The following is a 17,617-nucleotide window of genomic DNA, read 5'->3' as shown; positions in this document are numbered from 1 at the left end:
CTTTGTACTCTGCCTTGGAGTTTGTCCTTCCAAAGTGTACCACCTCACACTTCTCTGGGTTGAACTCCATCTGCCACTTCTCAGCCCACTTCTGCAACCTATCAATGTCTCTCTGCAATCTTCGACAATCCTCTACACTACCTACAACACCACCAACCTTTGTGTCGTCTGCAAACTTGCCAACCCACCCTTCTACCCCCACATCCAGGTTGTTAATAAAAATCACGAAAAGTAGAGGTCCCAGAACCGATCCTTGTGGGACACCACTAGTCACAATCCTCCAACCTGAATGTACTCCCTCCACCACGACCCTCTGCCTTCTGCAGACAAGCCAATTCTGAATCCACCTGGCCAGACTTCCCTGGATCTGATGCCTTCTGACTTTCTGAATAAGCCTACTGTGTGGAACCTTGTCAAATGCCTTACTAAAATCTATGTAGGTCACATCCACTGCACTACCCTCATCTATATGCCTGGTCACCTGCTCAAAGAACTCTATCAGGCTTGTTAGACACGATCTGCCCTTCACAAAGCCATGTTGACTGTCCCTGATCAGGCCATGATTCTCTAAATGTCCATAGATCCTATCTCTAAGAATCTTTTCCAACAGTTTTCCCACCACAGACGTAAGGCTCACTGGTCTTTAATTACCTGGACTGTCCCTACTTCCTTTTTTGAACAAGGGGACAACATTCACCTCCCTCCAGTCCTCCGGTACCATTCCCATGGACAATGAGGACATAAAGTTCCTAGCCAGAGGCTCAGCAATCTCTTCCCTCGCCTCGTGGAGCAGCCTGGGGAATATTCCGTCAGGCCCCGGGGACTTATCCATCCTAATGTATTTTAACAACTCCAACACCTCCTCTCCCTTAATATCAACATGCTCCAGAACATCAACCTCACTCATGTTGTCCTCACCTTCATCAAGTTCCCTCTCATTGGTGAATACCGAAGAGGAGTATTCATTGAGGACCTCGCTCACTTCCACAGCCTCCAGGCACATCTTCCCACCTTTATCTCTAATCGGTCCTACCTTCACTCCTGTCATCCTTTTTTTTCTTCACATAATTGAAGAATGCCTTGGGGTTTTCCTTTACCCTACTCGCCAAGGCCTTCTCATGCCCCCTTCTTGCTCTTCTCAGCCCCTTCTTAAGCTCCTTTCTTGCTTCCCTATATTCTTCAATAGCCCCACCTGATCCTTGCTTCCTAAACCTCATGTATGCTGCCTTCTTCCACCTGACTAGATTTTCCACCTCACTTGTCACCCATGGTTCCTTCACCCTACCATTCTTTATCTTCCTCACCTGGACAAATTTATCCCTAACATCCCGCAAGAGATCTCTAAACATCGACCACATGTCCATAGTACATTTCCCTGCAAAAACATCATCCCAATTCACACCCGCAAGTTCTAGCCTTATAGCCTCATAATTTGCCCTTCCCCAATTAAAAATTTTCCTGTCCTCTCTGATTCTATCCTTTTCCATGATAATTATAAAGGCCAGGGAGTGGTGGTCACTGTCCCCCAGATGCTCACCCACTGAGAGATCTGAGACCTGACCCGGTTCATTACCTAGTACTAGATCTAGTATGGCATTCCCCCTGGTTGGCCTGTCCACATATTGTGACAGGAATCTGTCCTGGACATGCTGACCACTGGCTGATACAGTTTGAAAATGTATAAAGTCACAAAACAGGCGCAACCGTAAGTGATTATTGGAAGGGCAGGACTTGGTAGCCTGGGACCTCCTTAGGAAGCCCCATTTAAGAAAGTGTTGCATTCATTGCAAAGGCCTCATTCTGCACGGGTGACCCATGTCATCTGCGGCCCAGTGCTGAACAACAGGATTTCACCATGTCTAAACATGCTGCATTCACAGAGGACCTTGGAGCAGTTTGCTGTTGTCTGTCAAAGGTGCAGCAAGTGCCTGATTGTAATGTGATAGAATTTCTAGGGAAATTTTTTGAGAAAGTAATTTCTGTCATTTACTGAAGGTCATCTGCCCTAAGTTATCTCAGTGGAACAGCAACTTCATAAAGAAAAAAATTCAGCATAGCATGGCACATTTGATTTGATTTAGTGCTCTATACACCATTGTAGGTCTAGGTGTTAGTTTCGTATGTTGTCACTAGCAGATCAGCCTTTTCCTGATTTAAATAAACAGGAACTATGATGGTTATCAGAATGTGCACTTTCAAGAATTAAATTGATTTTGTAGACAACTTTACTCAGCAAGCTGTTTTATTCAGAAAATAATTCAATTGTACTTGGTGCATGTGTGATGCAATTGTGATGTTTTTGAAATTTTCGGGCTTACAATGAATTGCAATTTGAATGTTCAAAATTGTGTATGGTGTGCATTTCATGCTTTGAGACATTTGAGTAGCTAAAAAGAAATAACATTCATGTATCATTGTTATCCTGTAGCACTTCATAACCAATAAGTTTATTAAAGTTTCATCACTTTAGTTTATAGTCCAGTGCAGCATCTAATTCGAAAAAGGAACACCCTGGTCTCGCTGCACATTCCCCAAATCTATCACCACTTAAGTTGGACTTTACCTTTCTGTTTTCCCAAACTTCACATTTATCCACGTTTACTGCATCACCATGTATTTTCCCACTCACTCAGTTTGTCTAAGTTGCCTTGAAGCCCCTTTCCATCCACAGGTTCACCCTTCACCACTCTACCAGTTACCCTCTCAGGAACATTCTAGTAGCTTTGTCAGGTGCAAATTCCCTTCTCAAAATCTTTGCTGACATTGTCTAATCCTTTTGATGATTAATGCACACTTTGTTGACTCATCCTTCAATCATTTTAAAAGGAGCTGCCAACTTGTTATAAAAGCAAATTTGGTTCAGCTATATCATATAGGAAAGAAAATGTGTTCCTCTTAAGCCCAAAACCAACTTGGTTGAAATAAGCTACTATGTACACTCAGTGGCTAATTTATTAAATGCACTTGTACACCTGCTTATTAATCCAAATATATATCAGCCAATCACGTGACAGTAACTCCGTGCATAAAAGCATGCAAACATGGTCAAGAGGTTCAGTTGTTGTTCAGACCAAACATCAGAATGGGGGAGAAATGTGATCTTAAGTGACTTTGACCGTGGAATGATTGTTTATGCCAGATGCGGTAGTTTGCGTATCTCAGAAACTGCTGATCTGGGATTTTCGCGCACAGCAGTCTGAGAATGGTGTGAAAAACAACAAAAAAAGTCCAGTGATCAGCAGTTCTGTGGGCGAAAGCAGCTTTTTAATGAGGGAGGTCAGAGGAGAATGGCCAGGCTAATTCAAGCTGATGGGAAGGCAACAGTAACTCAAATAACCACACGTTACAACAGCAGTGTGCAGAAGAGCATCTCTGAATGCACAACATGTTGAACCTTCAAATGACTGGGCGACAGCAGCAGAACGCTATGCTGAGTTCCACTCACTCCTATTCCTAATAAAATGGCCACTGAATGTAAGTTTAAAAACCTCCAACAAAGTCAATGAAGAGTAAAATCAGGCTTGGTGAATAATGGAGAACACACACAAAATGCTGGAGGAACTCAGTAGGTGAGGCAGCATCTAGGAAAGGAAATAAACAGTCAACGTTTCAAGCCAAAGTTTTGAAAGTACAGTAAGTACAATTAGATGGTAATATGCTGTCAGCAAGAATCAGGATGTAGTTAGGGGACTTCGGAATATTGCATCATTGTTCCTATTCATAAAGAAGTCAATATGCTTTTTATACATAGCAATCTACCCTGTTCCGGTGCAGCATGCTTTCATTTATATTGCATAATTGTTCATACTGGTGTATCGATCAACTGCACATTGTGCGGTTACTATGGAATCTGAAATCAAATCAGAAAATATTCAACAAGTTCAGCAGCTTCAATGGAGAGAGAGTGATTCGTCAGAATTGATGGTACCATAGTTGCTGCCTGGCCTAGTGTTTCTAACGTTTTCTGTGCTTCTGATATAATAGTTGACCCTTTTTAGTGCAAAACATCACCTCCTTGGAGTAGTTTTTCTGTACAATTATTGGAAAATGAAAATTAACCACAACCTGAGTAATTTTTTTCTCTCTTTGTTACATGTGTAAGAAAAAGTACTGAGGCCAGTTAGAGCTGTGATCAGCTCATTCTGCATAGTTTGCAGATGAGTCACAATCCAGGGATGCTATTGATAATTGCAGTATGTGTTATGAAGATATTACTTGTGTAAATCAGAATCACGATTAATATCACCAGCATATGTCGTGAAGTTTGTTAACTTAGCTGCAGCAATATAATACAATACATGATAAATATAGAAAAAACTGAATTAAAGTATATATATGCATATTAAATAGTTAGTGCAAAAACAGACATTTTAAAAAAATGGTGAAGTAGCGTTCATGGGTTCAGTCGGATGGCAGAGTGGGAGAAGCTGTTCCTGAATCGCTGAGTGTGTGCCTTCAGGCTTCTGTATCTCCTACCTGATGGTAGCAATGAGAAAAGGGCATGCCCTGGGTGTTGAACTTGAAATTAGTCACTCTCTCCACTTAGAAACATAGAAACGTAAAAAATCTACAGCACAAGACAGGCCCTTCGGCCCACAAAGCTGTGCTGAACATGTCCTTACTTTAGAACTACCTAGGGTTACCCATAGTCATCTATTTTCCTAAGTTCCAATTACCTATCCAGGAGTCTCTTAAAAGACCCTATCATATCTGCCTCCACCACCATCACCTGCAGCACATTCCACACACTCACCACTCTCTGCATAAAAAAACTTACCCCTGACATCTCCTCTGTACCTGCTTCCAAGCACCATAAAACTGTGCCCTCTTGTGCTAGCCATTTCAGCCCTGGGAAAAAGCCTCTGGCTATCCACACGATCAATGTGTCTCATCATTTTATACACCTCTATCAGGTCACCTCTCATCCTCCACCGCTCCAAAGAGAAAATAGAAACATAGAAAACGTACAGCACAATACAGGCCCTTCGGCCCTCAAAGTTGTGCCGAAAAGGCCGAGTTCACTCAACCTATTCTCATAAGGCATGCTCCCCAATGCAGGCAACAACCTTGTAAGTCTCCTCTGCACCCTTTCTATAGTTTCCACATCCTTCCTGTAGTGAGGCAACCAGAACTGAGCACAGTACTCCAAGTGGGGTCTGACCAGGGTCCTATATAGCTGCAACATTACCTCTCGGCTCTTAAACTCAATCCCACAGTTGATGAAGGCCAATGCACCGTATGCTTTCTTAAACACAGAGTCAACCTGCGTAGCAGCTTTGAGTGTCCCATGGACTCGGACCCCAAGATCCCTCTGATCCTCCACACTGCCAAGAGTCTTACCATTAATACTATATTCTGCCATCATATTTGACCTATCAAAATGAACCACTTTACACTTATCTGGGTTGAACTCCATCTGCCACTTCTCAGCCCAGTTTTGCATCCTATCAATGTCCCGCTGTAACCTCTGACAGCCATCCACACTATCCACAACACCCCAACCTTTGTGTCATCAGCAAATTTACTAACCCATCCCTCCACTTTCTCATCCAGGTCATTTATAAAAATCACGAAAAGGAGGGGTCCCAGAACAGATCCCTGAGGCACATCACTGGTCACCGACCTCCATGCAGAATATGACCCATCTACAACCACTCTTTGCCTTCTGTGGTCAAGCCAATTCTGGATCCACAAAGCAATGTCCCCTTGGATCCCATGCCTCCTTACTTTCTCAATAAGCCTTTCATGGGGTACCTTATCAAATACCTTGCTGAAATCCATATACACTAAATCTACTGCTCTATCTTCATCAATGCGTTTAGTCACATCCTCAAAAAAAGTCAATTAGGCTCGTAAGGCATGACCTGCCTTTGACAAAGCCATGCTGACTATTCCTAATCATATTATGAATCTCCAAACGTTCATAAATCCTGCCTCTCAGGGTCTTTTCCATCAACTTACCAACCACTGAAGTAAGACTCACTGGTCTATAATTTCCTGGGCTATCTCTACTTCCTTTCTTGAATAAGGGAACAACATCCACAACCCTCCAATCCTCCAGAACTTCTCCCATCCCCATTGATGATGCAAAGGTCATTGCCAGAGGCTCAGCAATTTCCTAGCTCGCCTCGCACAGTAGCCTAGGGTATATCTTGTCCGGTCGGGGAGACTTATCCAACTTGATACTTTCCAAAAGCTCCAGCACATCCTCTTTCTTAATGTCTATATTCTCAAGCTTTTCAATCCGCTGTAAGTCATCCCTACAATTGCCAAGATCCTTTTCCATAGTGAATACTGAAGCAAAGTACTCATTAAGTACCTCTACTACATCCTCCAGTTCTATACACACTTTTCCACTGTCACACGTGATTGTTCTATTCTCACACAGCTCATCCTCTTGCTCTTCACATACTTGTAGAATGCTTTGGGGTTTTCCTTAATCCTACTCGCCAAGGCCTTCTCATGACCCCTTCTAACTCTCCTAATTTCACTCTTAAGCTCCTTCCTGCTCGCCTTATAATCTTCTAGATTTCTATCATTACCTAGTGTTTTGAACCTTTCATAAGCTTTTCTTGACTAGATGTTCAACAGACTTTGTACACCACGGTTCCTGTACCCTACCACCTTTTCCCTGTCTCATTGGAACGTACCTGTGCAGAACCCCACACAAATATCATCTGAACATTTGCCACATTTCTGCTGTACATTTCCCTGAGAACATCTGTTCCCAATTTATGTTTCCAAGTTCCTGCCTGATAACCTCATATTTCCCCTTATTCCAATTAAACGCTTTCCTAACTTGTCTGTTCCTATCTCTCTCCAATGCTATGGTAAAGGAGATAGAATTGTGATCACCATCTCCAAAATGCTCTCCCACTGAGAGATCTGACACCTGACCAGGTTCATTTCCCAATACCAGATCAAGTACAGCCTCTCCTCTTGTAGGCTTATTTACATATTGTGTCAAGAAACCTTCCTGAACACACCTAACAAACTCCACCCCATCTGAACCCCATGCTCTAGGGAGATGCTAATCAATATTTGGGAAATTAAAATCTCCCACCACAACAACCCTGTTATTATTACACCTTTCCAGAATCTGTCTCCCTATCTGCTCCTTGATGTCCCTGTTACTATTGGGTGGTCTATAAAAAACACCCAGTAGAGTTATTGACCCCTTCTTGTTCCTAACTTCCACCCACATGCCTTCCTCCTTTTCTGAAGCCATGACACTACCTCTGATCAACAGTGCCATGCCCCCACCTCTTGCCTCCCTCCCCATCCTTTCTGAAACATCTATAGCCTGGCAGTTTAAGTAACCATTCCTGCCCCTGAACCATCCAAGTCTCTCTAATGACCACAACATCATAGCTCCAAGTACTGATCCAGGCTCTAAGCTCATCCTCTTTGTTCATGATGATTCTTGCATTAAAATAGACACATCTCAAACCATCGGTCTGAGTGCGTCCCTTCTCTATCACCTGCCTATCCTCCCTCTTGCATCGTCTACGAGCTTTCTCTATTTGTAAGCCAACCGCCCCTTCCTACGTCCCTTCAGTTCGGTTCCCACCCCCCAGCACTCTTAGTTTAAACTCTCCCAGTAGCCTTAGCAAACCACCCAGACAGGATATTGGTCCCCCTCGGATTCAAATGCAACCTGTTCATTTTGTACAGGTCACGCCTGCCCCGAAAGAGGTCCCAATGATCCAAAAATCTGAATCCCTGCCCTCTGCTCCAATCCCTCAGCCACGCATTTATCCTCCACCTCACTCTATTCCTATACTCACTGTCACGTGGCACAGGCAGTAATCCCGAGATGACTACCTTTGAGGTCCTGCTTCTCAACTTCCTTCCTAACTCCCTGTAGTCTGTCTGTTTTCAGGACCTCCTCCCTTTACCTACCTCTGTCGTTGATACCAATATATACCACGACCTCTGGCTGTTCACCTTCCCACTTCAGGATATCGTGTACGCGATCAGAAACACCTCGGACCCTGGCACCTGGGAGGCAAACTACCATCTGAGTTTCTTCCCTGCATCCGCAGAATCTGACCCCCTAACTATACAGTCTCCTATTACTGCCCTCCTCTTCCTTTCCCTACCCTTCTGAGCCACAGAACCAGACTCTGTGCCAGAGGCACGACCACTGTTGCTTCCCCCAGGTAGGCCATCTCCCCCAACAGTACTCAAACAGGAGTACTTATTGTTAAGGGGAGCAGCCACAGAGGTACTCTCTAGTATCTGACTCCTGCCCTTCCCTCTCATGACTGTTACCCACTCATCTGTCTCCCGATGCCCCAGTGTGACTACTTGCCTATAGCTCCTCTCTATCACCTCCTCACTTTCCCTGACCAGACGAAGGTCATTGAGCTGCATCTTCAGTTCCCTAACGCGGTCCCTAAGGAGCTGTAGCTTGACACACCTGGCACAGATGTGGCCGTCCAGGAGGCTGGGAGTCTCCCAGACTTCCCACATCTGACGCTGAGCACAGAACACTAACCTCACACACATACTTCCTGTCTGTATTCTACACAGGCAACCTGGCTCGCCTTGACGCATTAACGCCCAAGCCCCATTGAGCCAAAGCCCTCCTACTCTGTCGCCCGCTCCCCTGGCACCAGCTCTATAAGGTGTCTTCTTTTTAAACTCCTCAAGCTGTTCTAACTGGCTGACGTCCATGCACTTGCGCAGTCGTGCCTCAATCACTTCTGATCCCTCTATGAGGATTGGTTTGTGTTCTGTCATCTTACCCTTCCTGTCTGTTCATTGATATCTTTGAAAATAAAATACTAAATATACATATTTTTGTTTCAGGTACTCAAAGATAAAGAATGGCATTCTGGAGTGAGATAATGAAACATCAACAGTTCCTTCCTCGGTTCCAGGAATTGTATGAAAAACATTTCCCCATTGAAGTCAGACATTATCTTGCTGAATGGATAGAGCAACAGCCATGGTCAGTCTGGGCTTACTCTCCAGTTCTGTATTTCTAGCTTTTTTTCTCGGGTAATTCTCCCAAATTTCCTGCATTTATATTTCCCCCTTGTATGTATACTACTAACTGATGCATAGATTTTTAGTGTATTTTACTAGAAAACACTAAATTATTGATTTCCAATATCACAGTTGGGAATTCTGATGTGGTTCATTACTAGCTTGATTAGTGAATAAACCAACGGTGTTTCTCTTGATGGGTGTGTGCTTTACCTCCTCAATATTTTACTGAATTGTTATAGAGTATGTGGTTGAATAGATATGCCCATTTTCAAATCTAAGAGAGGAATAACTGTTTGAAATATCCTTTTCGAAACAATATTTTCCTTTCCTGATGGTTAGTATCTGGCACTAAGCTTGATGGATGGTAGTTCACCTCATGGGCGCGGCATGAAGAAATTCCATTGTTTAAGGTGTGCCTTCTCTGATATGCGGTCACTGGAGCCAACTTATCCACTTGAAAAAGCAGCTGGGGTAAAGTTAGTACAATAAGGTTTTGAGTAGCTGTCAACAGAGCTATAGCTCTGGAGCTCCAGGCCACCTTTGCCTGGAATGTTATTATCATCAAGATGAGAGACAATGGGATTCTGATTCAAAGAACATTTATTATCAAAGAATGTATAAATTATACAACACTGAGAGTATTTCCTTCCACAACCTTGTCTGCTATAAATTCCTGCATTAATAAAGTAGAAAAGAAACAGGGTAACTTCAATCTTAATTATTCAATAATGGCTTTTCTGTTCATCTTAAAACTGGTGGAAAAGATTAAGTGTAGATTTTTTTCCATATCCTTCCTTTCTTAAAGTACAAATTCTTGTAAATGCCTGCAAGTGCTGTCAGCTATCCTGCATTCCATTCACATATGTGAACATGGCAGTATTAACAAATATTTTGTCATGACAAGGGAGCGTCATCACAATCATGCCCATTTCTGTTAGTCCTAGAGTCATAGAGCACTACAGCACAGAAACAGGCCCTTTGGCCCATCTACTCCATACTGAACTAAATCATTAATCTGTCTATTCCCATCGACCTGCACCCATAGCCCTTCATACCCCATCCATGTATCCATCCAAATTTCTCTTAACTATTGAAATCAAACCTCCATCCACCACTTGTGCTGGCAGCTCATTTCACACTCTCACACCCTCTGAGTGAAGATGTTCCCCTTAAACATTTAACCTTTCACCCTTAACCCGTGACCTTTAGTTCTTGTCTCACCCAACCTGAGTGAAAGAAGCCTGCTTGCATTTACCCTATCTATACCCAGCATAATTTTGTATACCTCTGTCAAATCTTCCCTCATTCTCCTATGCTCTGGAGAATAAAGTCCTAACCTGTTCAAACTTTCCCTATAACTCTGGTCCTCCAGACCTGGTAATATCCTTGTAAATTTTCTCTACACTCTCTCCAACTTTTTTATATCTTTCCTGTATGGAGGTGACCAAAACTGCACATAATACTCCAAATTAGGCCTCACCAACGTCTTATACACTTTCAACTTAACCTCACAACTACTGTATGCAGTACATTGATTTATGTTGGCCAATGTGTCAACAACTTTCTTTATGATCCTATGTACCTGTGACGGAACTTTCAAGGAATTATGGACCTAGATCCCAGCCAATTGATCCCTGTATTCCCAGATCCCTTTGTTCTACTGCAATCCTCAGTGCCTTGCCATACACTGATTAAGACCTACCCTGGTTGGTCCTGCTGAGGTCCAACACCTCGCACTTATCTGCATTAAATTCCATCTGTCATTTTTCACACCAAACATCTAGTATTCAGCAGTGAATTAGTGAATTGTGGATTTGAAATAATGTAATTCTCCCCATGAAGTCTGAGTTGGGGAGAGAAGTGTCTGTGTGAAAAGTTTCATTTTGTCTCTTTTCTTTTAGGAGTTCCATTAACAGAAACCCTTCCCATGAAAACCTTGCGCGAAATCTATTAGACACAATGGTGTCTGAATTACGGAAAGTATCAAGTCACATGTCATATCCACTAAATTGCAAGCTGAATGAATATGCAGCTTACTTCAAGGTATGGTGCAGGGTACAATTAAGAGGACACTTGCTTAATCAGTATTTTAACATGATCGAGCAGTAAAGGATTGATAGTAATGGATCTGTCTACATGTTACTTAATTACCAAGCTGTTTAGAGTTGTCTATCTTTTTAAGGTAATCTATTCATTTCCTTAGGTTTTCGCCAGCATTACACCATTCACATTCAGAGCCTGGGCAGAGAATCTGCTGTATTTTTCTCCCTTGCTGACTAATGTGCAGTGCTTAGGTCGGCAGCTCATATTATGGGGTACAAATCTTTGTCTTGCCATGCTATATCACTATCCATTGATCACCAGTGTACTTTTGGCCAAGGTACTAGTTATAACTAACCATCATCGACTACTAACTGGTAGATTAGAATACTCAAATGTATTTACACTCATACAGCATGGAAAGAAGCTCTTTGTCCCACTGAGTCTGTGTCAACCATTAAACACCCAATTATACTAATCCTGCACTATTCCCATTAAATCCCCTAGATTCTACCACACACTAAGAGCAATTTACGGTGGCCAATTCACCTAGCAACCTGCATGCTTTAGAGATGTGGGATGAAACAGGCCACCCGAAGTAACCCACGCAGTCTCAAGTAGAACGTGCAAACTCCATGCAGATAACACTCAAGGTCAGGATGGAGACCAGGGTGCTGGAGTTGTGGTGTAGCAGCTATACTATCTGCACTACCATGCTGCTTGTTTGGCCAGAGTCATGGTCTATATCTACCACTAAGAGAGGGATGAACTTGCTAAAGTCAATGAAACCTAATTTTGAAAGTGATATTTGTACACACATATTGAACTCATCTGGTTTCTAATGTGTCGACAACAAGCGGGCATGTTTATATTCCATAATGAGCTGACATGTTGAAAACAATTCCAATAATATTATTTCCAACATCCATTATTATAATGATTAAAATTATTTTAGTGCATTGGAAGGTTTCATTTCAAGATTGACTGAGTATTCTAACCTAGTGTTCTGTCAACATTTCCCTGCAGAACAGTTCTGCCTGTAGGTGATCTTGTGATAGTCATCGGAATAAAAACCAAAGTACAAGCTGCCTAAGGAACTGAACTGGTCAGGCAGCAATTTTTTGTTTTTGTTTAAAAATTCTGGTCATTTGCCATCTGGCTCATCTGGGCCTGTTCCACAATTTCCCTTTAAGTTCACCAGACCCTGTGTCCTGTGATTCCCTTTAAACCCCGTTTCCCACACACCCTTCAAATTCACTGGGGTCCTGTTTCTCATGCTCCCTCTAAATTCACTGTCTTTGTTTCTCATAATCTCTTTAAACTTACTGGGCTCAGGGGAAAATTTCTTGTACTGTTATGTAATATGTAGGAAAAAAACTGAGCCAGCAGTGGATTGAGATGTTAAGTTAAAAGGAGTAATATCTAATGGTCCAGATAATGTGCCAGTCTAGCATTGCAAAAGTCCTGAGGTTGCTCAGTGATCAAAGCTTATTTACAGTAGTTTGTTCACTATTATTGTGTAGTTTGTTCACTATTATTTTCTCTCTGTACTTTACAAGTCCAAACCCCACTATTTAAATTTTAAGCAAATTTGTAAAAATGTCTATGGGATATCTATCATCCATGCCTCTTGGCATAATAATGCCTCTTTCGCTGCCTTAACTTTCCACCCTCCATCTTTACTCCTCACCAGGCTGTCAGTTTTCATCACTTTTGAATGCTGCTTAACCTGAAAATGGGACTTGATTTTGGCTCCCAATAAGTTATGCCATGGGGAAGGGGTTATTGACTTTTTTTTTATTCCAGTGTAAAAGCCACTGCATTGAGAGCAGACAACTGCAGCTGCCTCGTTCTAATGAATCAGAAATACTGTGACTACTTGTATTTACTGTAATTATTTGATAGCAATAGTTCTAATATAATATTTTAATCAATATTTCATTCTGCATGACAGAATATGTTTGATCAGCGGCCTTTGGAATTCGTGAATACCATGAACTACCTCTTGATGCAAGAAAATACATTGTTTCAAGAGCTTCAGCAGAGCAGTGTAAGTATAGAATCCTTTCCAAGTCTGCAGGATAAATTTTAATTTTGATAACTCTTGGACTGACTCATTGAAGGATCTTGATATCATAACTGCACTCAAAGCCCAGGCAAGGTGTCTGGTAGAATGGGTCTCTCTAAACAAAAGTCAAGTCAAATTATTTAAAAGCACATTTAAAAACAACCCATGTTGACTAAAGTGCTATACAAGCCATAACAGGTAGCTAAAATCACAAATACAAGAAACACAGATATAAACAACAAGGCTGATTTTATTTGTTTCTTGAGTCCAGGAGCACTGTCACCATAGAAAAGAACTGTTTATTATATTGATCATAACCCATCAGTTCATATTTATTGATACACTTATAGGAGTCCACAGGAGTTTTCTTTGGATAAATTGGCACCTTACTATGGAAGAACAACTTTGTTGATATGGTTGTATAATTGGTAAATAATACAAATAGTAGTCTAAAGAGTTTTGACAGGCGTATCTTTTAGTGACGTCTTAAAATTGATTAAATTGTTTGACACTGACTTTTTAACCATTTTACCGTTTTATAAATATAACAAAATCATCATTCAAAATATTTTAAAACTTCTGTGAAACATCATATTAAAGATAAGAACATAAGAAAAAGGAGCAGGAGTCAGCCATCTGGCCCGTTGAGCCAGCTCCGCCATTCAATAAGATCATGGCTGATCTGACCATGGACTCATCTCCACCTACCTGCTTTTTTCCCATAACCCTTAATTCCCCTACTATGCAAAAATCTATCCAACCTTGTCTTACATATATTTACTGAGGTAGACTTCCACTGCTTCATTGGGCAGAGAATTCCACAGATTCACCACCCTCTGGGAAAAGCAGTTCCTCCTCATCTCCATCCAAAATCTACTCCCCCGAATCTTGAGGCTATGTCCCCTAGTTTTAGTCTCACATACCAGTGGAAACAACTTTCCTGTCTCTATCTTAACTATCCCTTTCATAATTTTATGCATTTCTATCAGATCTCCTCTCATTCTTCTGAATTCCAGTGTGTACAGTCCCAGGAGACTCAATCTCTCCTCATAGACTAACCCCCTCATCTCTGGAATCAACCTGGTGAACCTCCTCTACACCGCCTCCAAAGCCAGTATAACCTTCCTCAAGTAAGGAGACCAGATCTGCACACAGTACTCCAGGTGCAGCCCCACCAGTACCCTGTACAGTTGCAGCATAACCTCCCTGCTCTTAAATTCAATCCTTCTAGCAATGAAGACCAACATTCCATTTGTTTTCTTGATAGCCTGCTGCAACTGGAAACCAGCCTTTTGTGATTCATACTCAAGCACTCCCAAGTCCCTCTGCACAGCAGCATGCTGCAATTATTTCCATTTAAATAATAATCTGCTCTTTCATTTTTCCTTCCAAAGTGGATAACCTTGCATTTACCAACATTGTACTCCATCTGTCAGACCCTTGCCCACTCACTTAACCTATCTATATCTTTCTGCAGACTCTCTGTATCCTCTGCATAATTTCCTTTTCCACTCAATTTTGTATCATCAGAAAACTTAGATACACTACACTCGATCCCTGCTTCCAGATTGTTAATGTATATTGTGAACAGTTGTGGGCCCAGCACTGACCCCTGTGGCACACCACTCACCACTGATTGCCAACCAGAGTAACTCCCATGTATCCCAACTCTCTGCTTTCTATTAGTTAACCAATCCTCTATCCATGCTAATACATCACCCCCGACTCTCTGCGTCCTTATCTTATGGATAAGTGTTTTATGTGGCACCTTATCAAATGCTTTCTGGAAATCCAAGTAAATAACGTCCATCTGTTTCCCCGCCCCCCCCCATCCACTGCGCTTGTTATATCCTCAAAGAACTCCAGTAATTTTGTCAAACAGAACCTGCCTTTGCTGAATCCATGCTGTGTCTGCCTGATGGATCCATTTCTTTCCAGATGCCTTGCTATTTCTCCTTTAATGATAGCCCCAAGCATTTTCCAACTACAAATGTTAATCTAGCTGGCCTATATCCTTTTTTTGAACAGTGGCGTGACATTCGCCATCTTCCAATCTGCCAGAGAATTTTGGTAAATTATCACCAGAGCCCCTCCTATAACTCTGCCATTTCTTTCAGTACCCTGGGATGTATTCCACCAGGACCAGGGACCTTATCTATCTTGAGGCCTACAAGTTTGCTCAGCAATACCTCTTTAGTGATAGCTATTGTATTGAGGTCCGCACCTCCCATCATATCCATAACATCTCCCTTTGGCATGTTAGACATGTAAAACCAACACAAAATAGTCATTCAAAGCCTCAGCCATTTCCTCATTACCCAGTATTAATTCCTCCTTTTGTCCTCCAAGGGATGACATTTTTCTATTATCCATGTGCCTATCTAGCAGTCTCTTAAATATCTATTCTGATCTAACCTGGGCCTAACATGTTGATGCAATTATGAAGCAGCTATACTTCGTCAGGAGTTTGAGGAGATTTGGTATGTCACCAAACACTCTAGCAAATTTCTACAGGTGTACTGTGGAGAGCATTCTGACTGGTTACATCACCATCTGGTATGCAGGGACCACTGCACAGGATTGGGAAAAGCTGCAGAGGGTTGGAGACTCAGCTGGCTCCTCCCAGGACGTACCCTCTTCTCACTACGACCATCAGGGAGGAGGTGCAGGAGGCTGAAGACACACACTCAATGTTTTAGGAGCAGCTTCTTCCCCTCTGCCATCACATTTTTGCATGGAAAAAGAACCCATAAACACTATCTCAATATTTTTGCTCACTTTTTACACTAGTTATTTAATTTTTTTTTATATTCTATGTTGTGTAAAAGTCTCGCGCGCGCGTGCGCGCACACACACACACACACACACACACACACACACACACACACACACGAGATAGAGAGAATTTGAACTGGTAGAGTGTAGCCAAACTTTGATAGAACCCAAATTATATCCAGGAGTTACAGTATAAAGTAGGAGAGTGAAGTCAGTTATTTGTCCAAGAGAGAAAAATAGAAAATCTTAGAAATACTCAATACGTCAGGCAGTGTCTGTGGAGAGAGAGTTGATGTTTCCGGTTGTGACATTTTATCAGAAAGGTGAGCTTTCAATGGAGGGTCATCAACCTGAAATGTTAAGCTTGCTTTCTTCCTTCACAGCAGCTACCTGACATGCTGAATATTTCCAGCATCTTCTGCTTCTTTCAGATTTTTAGTATCTGCAGTATTTTGGCTTTCAAGTGAGAGACTTTTGTAAAATAGAATCATATATTATGTTCATGGATAGAATTTACAAATAAAAGGTATATATAAACCCAATAAATATTCACTTTTGTGGAGGATAAAGATACTATACAAGCTTCAATTGCAGATATTTCCTCATGTTTTGTTCTAGGTCAATGTTGGTCTACCTAACCCTTTACCAGCCCAAACTTTTCCAACCACCAGCAGCGAAAGGATGAAGCAAGACGATGCAAATGTAGTACAGCAGTTAACTTTATTGAACAACTTAATCAAGAGCATTCAGATGTACCGCAGTGCAATTCAACAAATCAATGAGGCTCTTGAACATGAGCAGCAACAACCGTCACGGTGTTTCCAGAGTGAGTATGAAGCAGATATCAAGAGATCTTTTAGGAAGTTTAAAATCCTGAAGTATCTTATGTAAAGGTACACAGAGGCCATTTGGCCAATTATGTCCATATTGGTTCTGAAGGGAGAAATTACAATAGTCCTATTCTCCACTTCTTTATTTCCTTATATATAGCCCTCCTTCACAAATGGCCATCAATTCCCCTCTTTTTTTTTGCCATTAACTTAGACTAAAGGGTAAAATACAGCAACCTCTTAATCAACTAGCATGTCTTGGGAATTTGGAGGAAACCACGGGACTTGGGAAAAACTCGTGATCATGGAGAAGATACAGACTCCACACAGGCAGTACCTGAGATCAGGATCAAACCTGGGTTCCTAGAAGTATCAGGCAAATATGAAAACTATTTGAAAATTATCATAATTCATTTCTGGGTAATTTCATAAAATACTGACATTTGATTATGATGAAATTTGGAATTTCTCCATTAACTAATCAGTTTACTGAGAAGTCTTGTATATCTCTCATAAAATTAAATAAACATAGAAGAAATGCACAGCAGATCTGCTGGCTTCTGGACAGAAGATAGGTTACTGTTTCTGGTGGAGCATTAAGATCACAAGATTATTGAGAACGATAAAAGATATTCAGTACATCATTTTTAATCAGCACAGCATTTTGGCATTCCAGCATCCATGAATTTCTCAAGACATTGCTTTCATTATTCTCTGCAGTAGTCTGATCCATGTGTTCAGCTGTCGGTGAAAAGAGTGCCCTTGCATCTGATGTGTGTTTTGGTGTTTAGGCTTGTGTTTCTACATCTTATCTGGTTTAATTTTGCCTTCCTTGATTGGGCGCATTGAGTGATGGATCATTTAACATGCTTTCTACCATGTTCAAGCTATTTAAAAAATTATTTAA

The 17,617-nt window shown here is 41.6% G+C and overlaps 1 protein-coding gene across 1 annotated transcript in view; it reads left to right on the top strand.

The window, feature by feature from the left end:
• LOC140191505 (signal transducer and activator of transcription 5B-like) overlaps positions 1 to 17,617 on the top strand; it is a 157,244-nt gene that overhangs the window by 81,636 nt on the left and 57,991 nt on the right. The window contains exons 3-6 of the mRNA XM_072248958.1: positions 8,815 to 8,956; positions 10,899 to 11,040; positions 12,992 to 13,087; positions 16,499 to 16,706. Of these exons, the coding sequence (XP_072105059.1) occupies positions 8,832 to 8,956; positions 10,899 to 11,040; positions 12,992 to 13,087; positions 16,499 to 16,706 (571 nt within the window). The 5' untranslated portion in view covers positions 8,815 to 8,831. The remainder of the gene's footprint in view (positions 1 to 8,814; positions 8,957 to 10,898; positions 11,041 to 12,991; positions 13,088 to 16,498; positions 16,707 to 17,617) is intronic.

The sequence above is a fragment of the Mobula birostris genome, chromosome X, assembly GCF_030028105.1.
Source record: "Mobula birostris isolate sMobBir1 chromosome X, sMobBir1.hap1, whole genome shotgun sequence".
Classification (NCBI taxonomy): Eukaryota; Metazoa; Chordata; class Chondrichthyes; order Myliobatiformes; family Myliobatidae; genus Mobula; species Mobula birostris.
The sequence above is the reverse complement of the archived record's forward strand: the minus strand, read 5'-3'. Positions and strand labels throughout refer to the sequence as shown.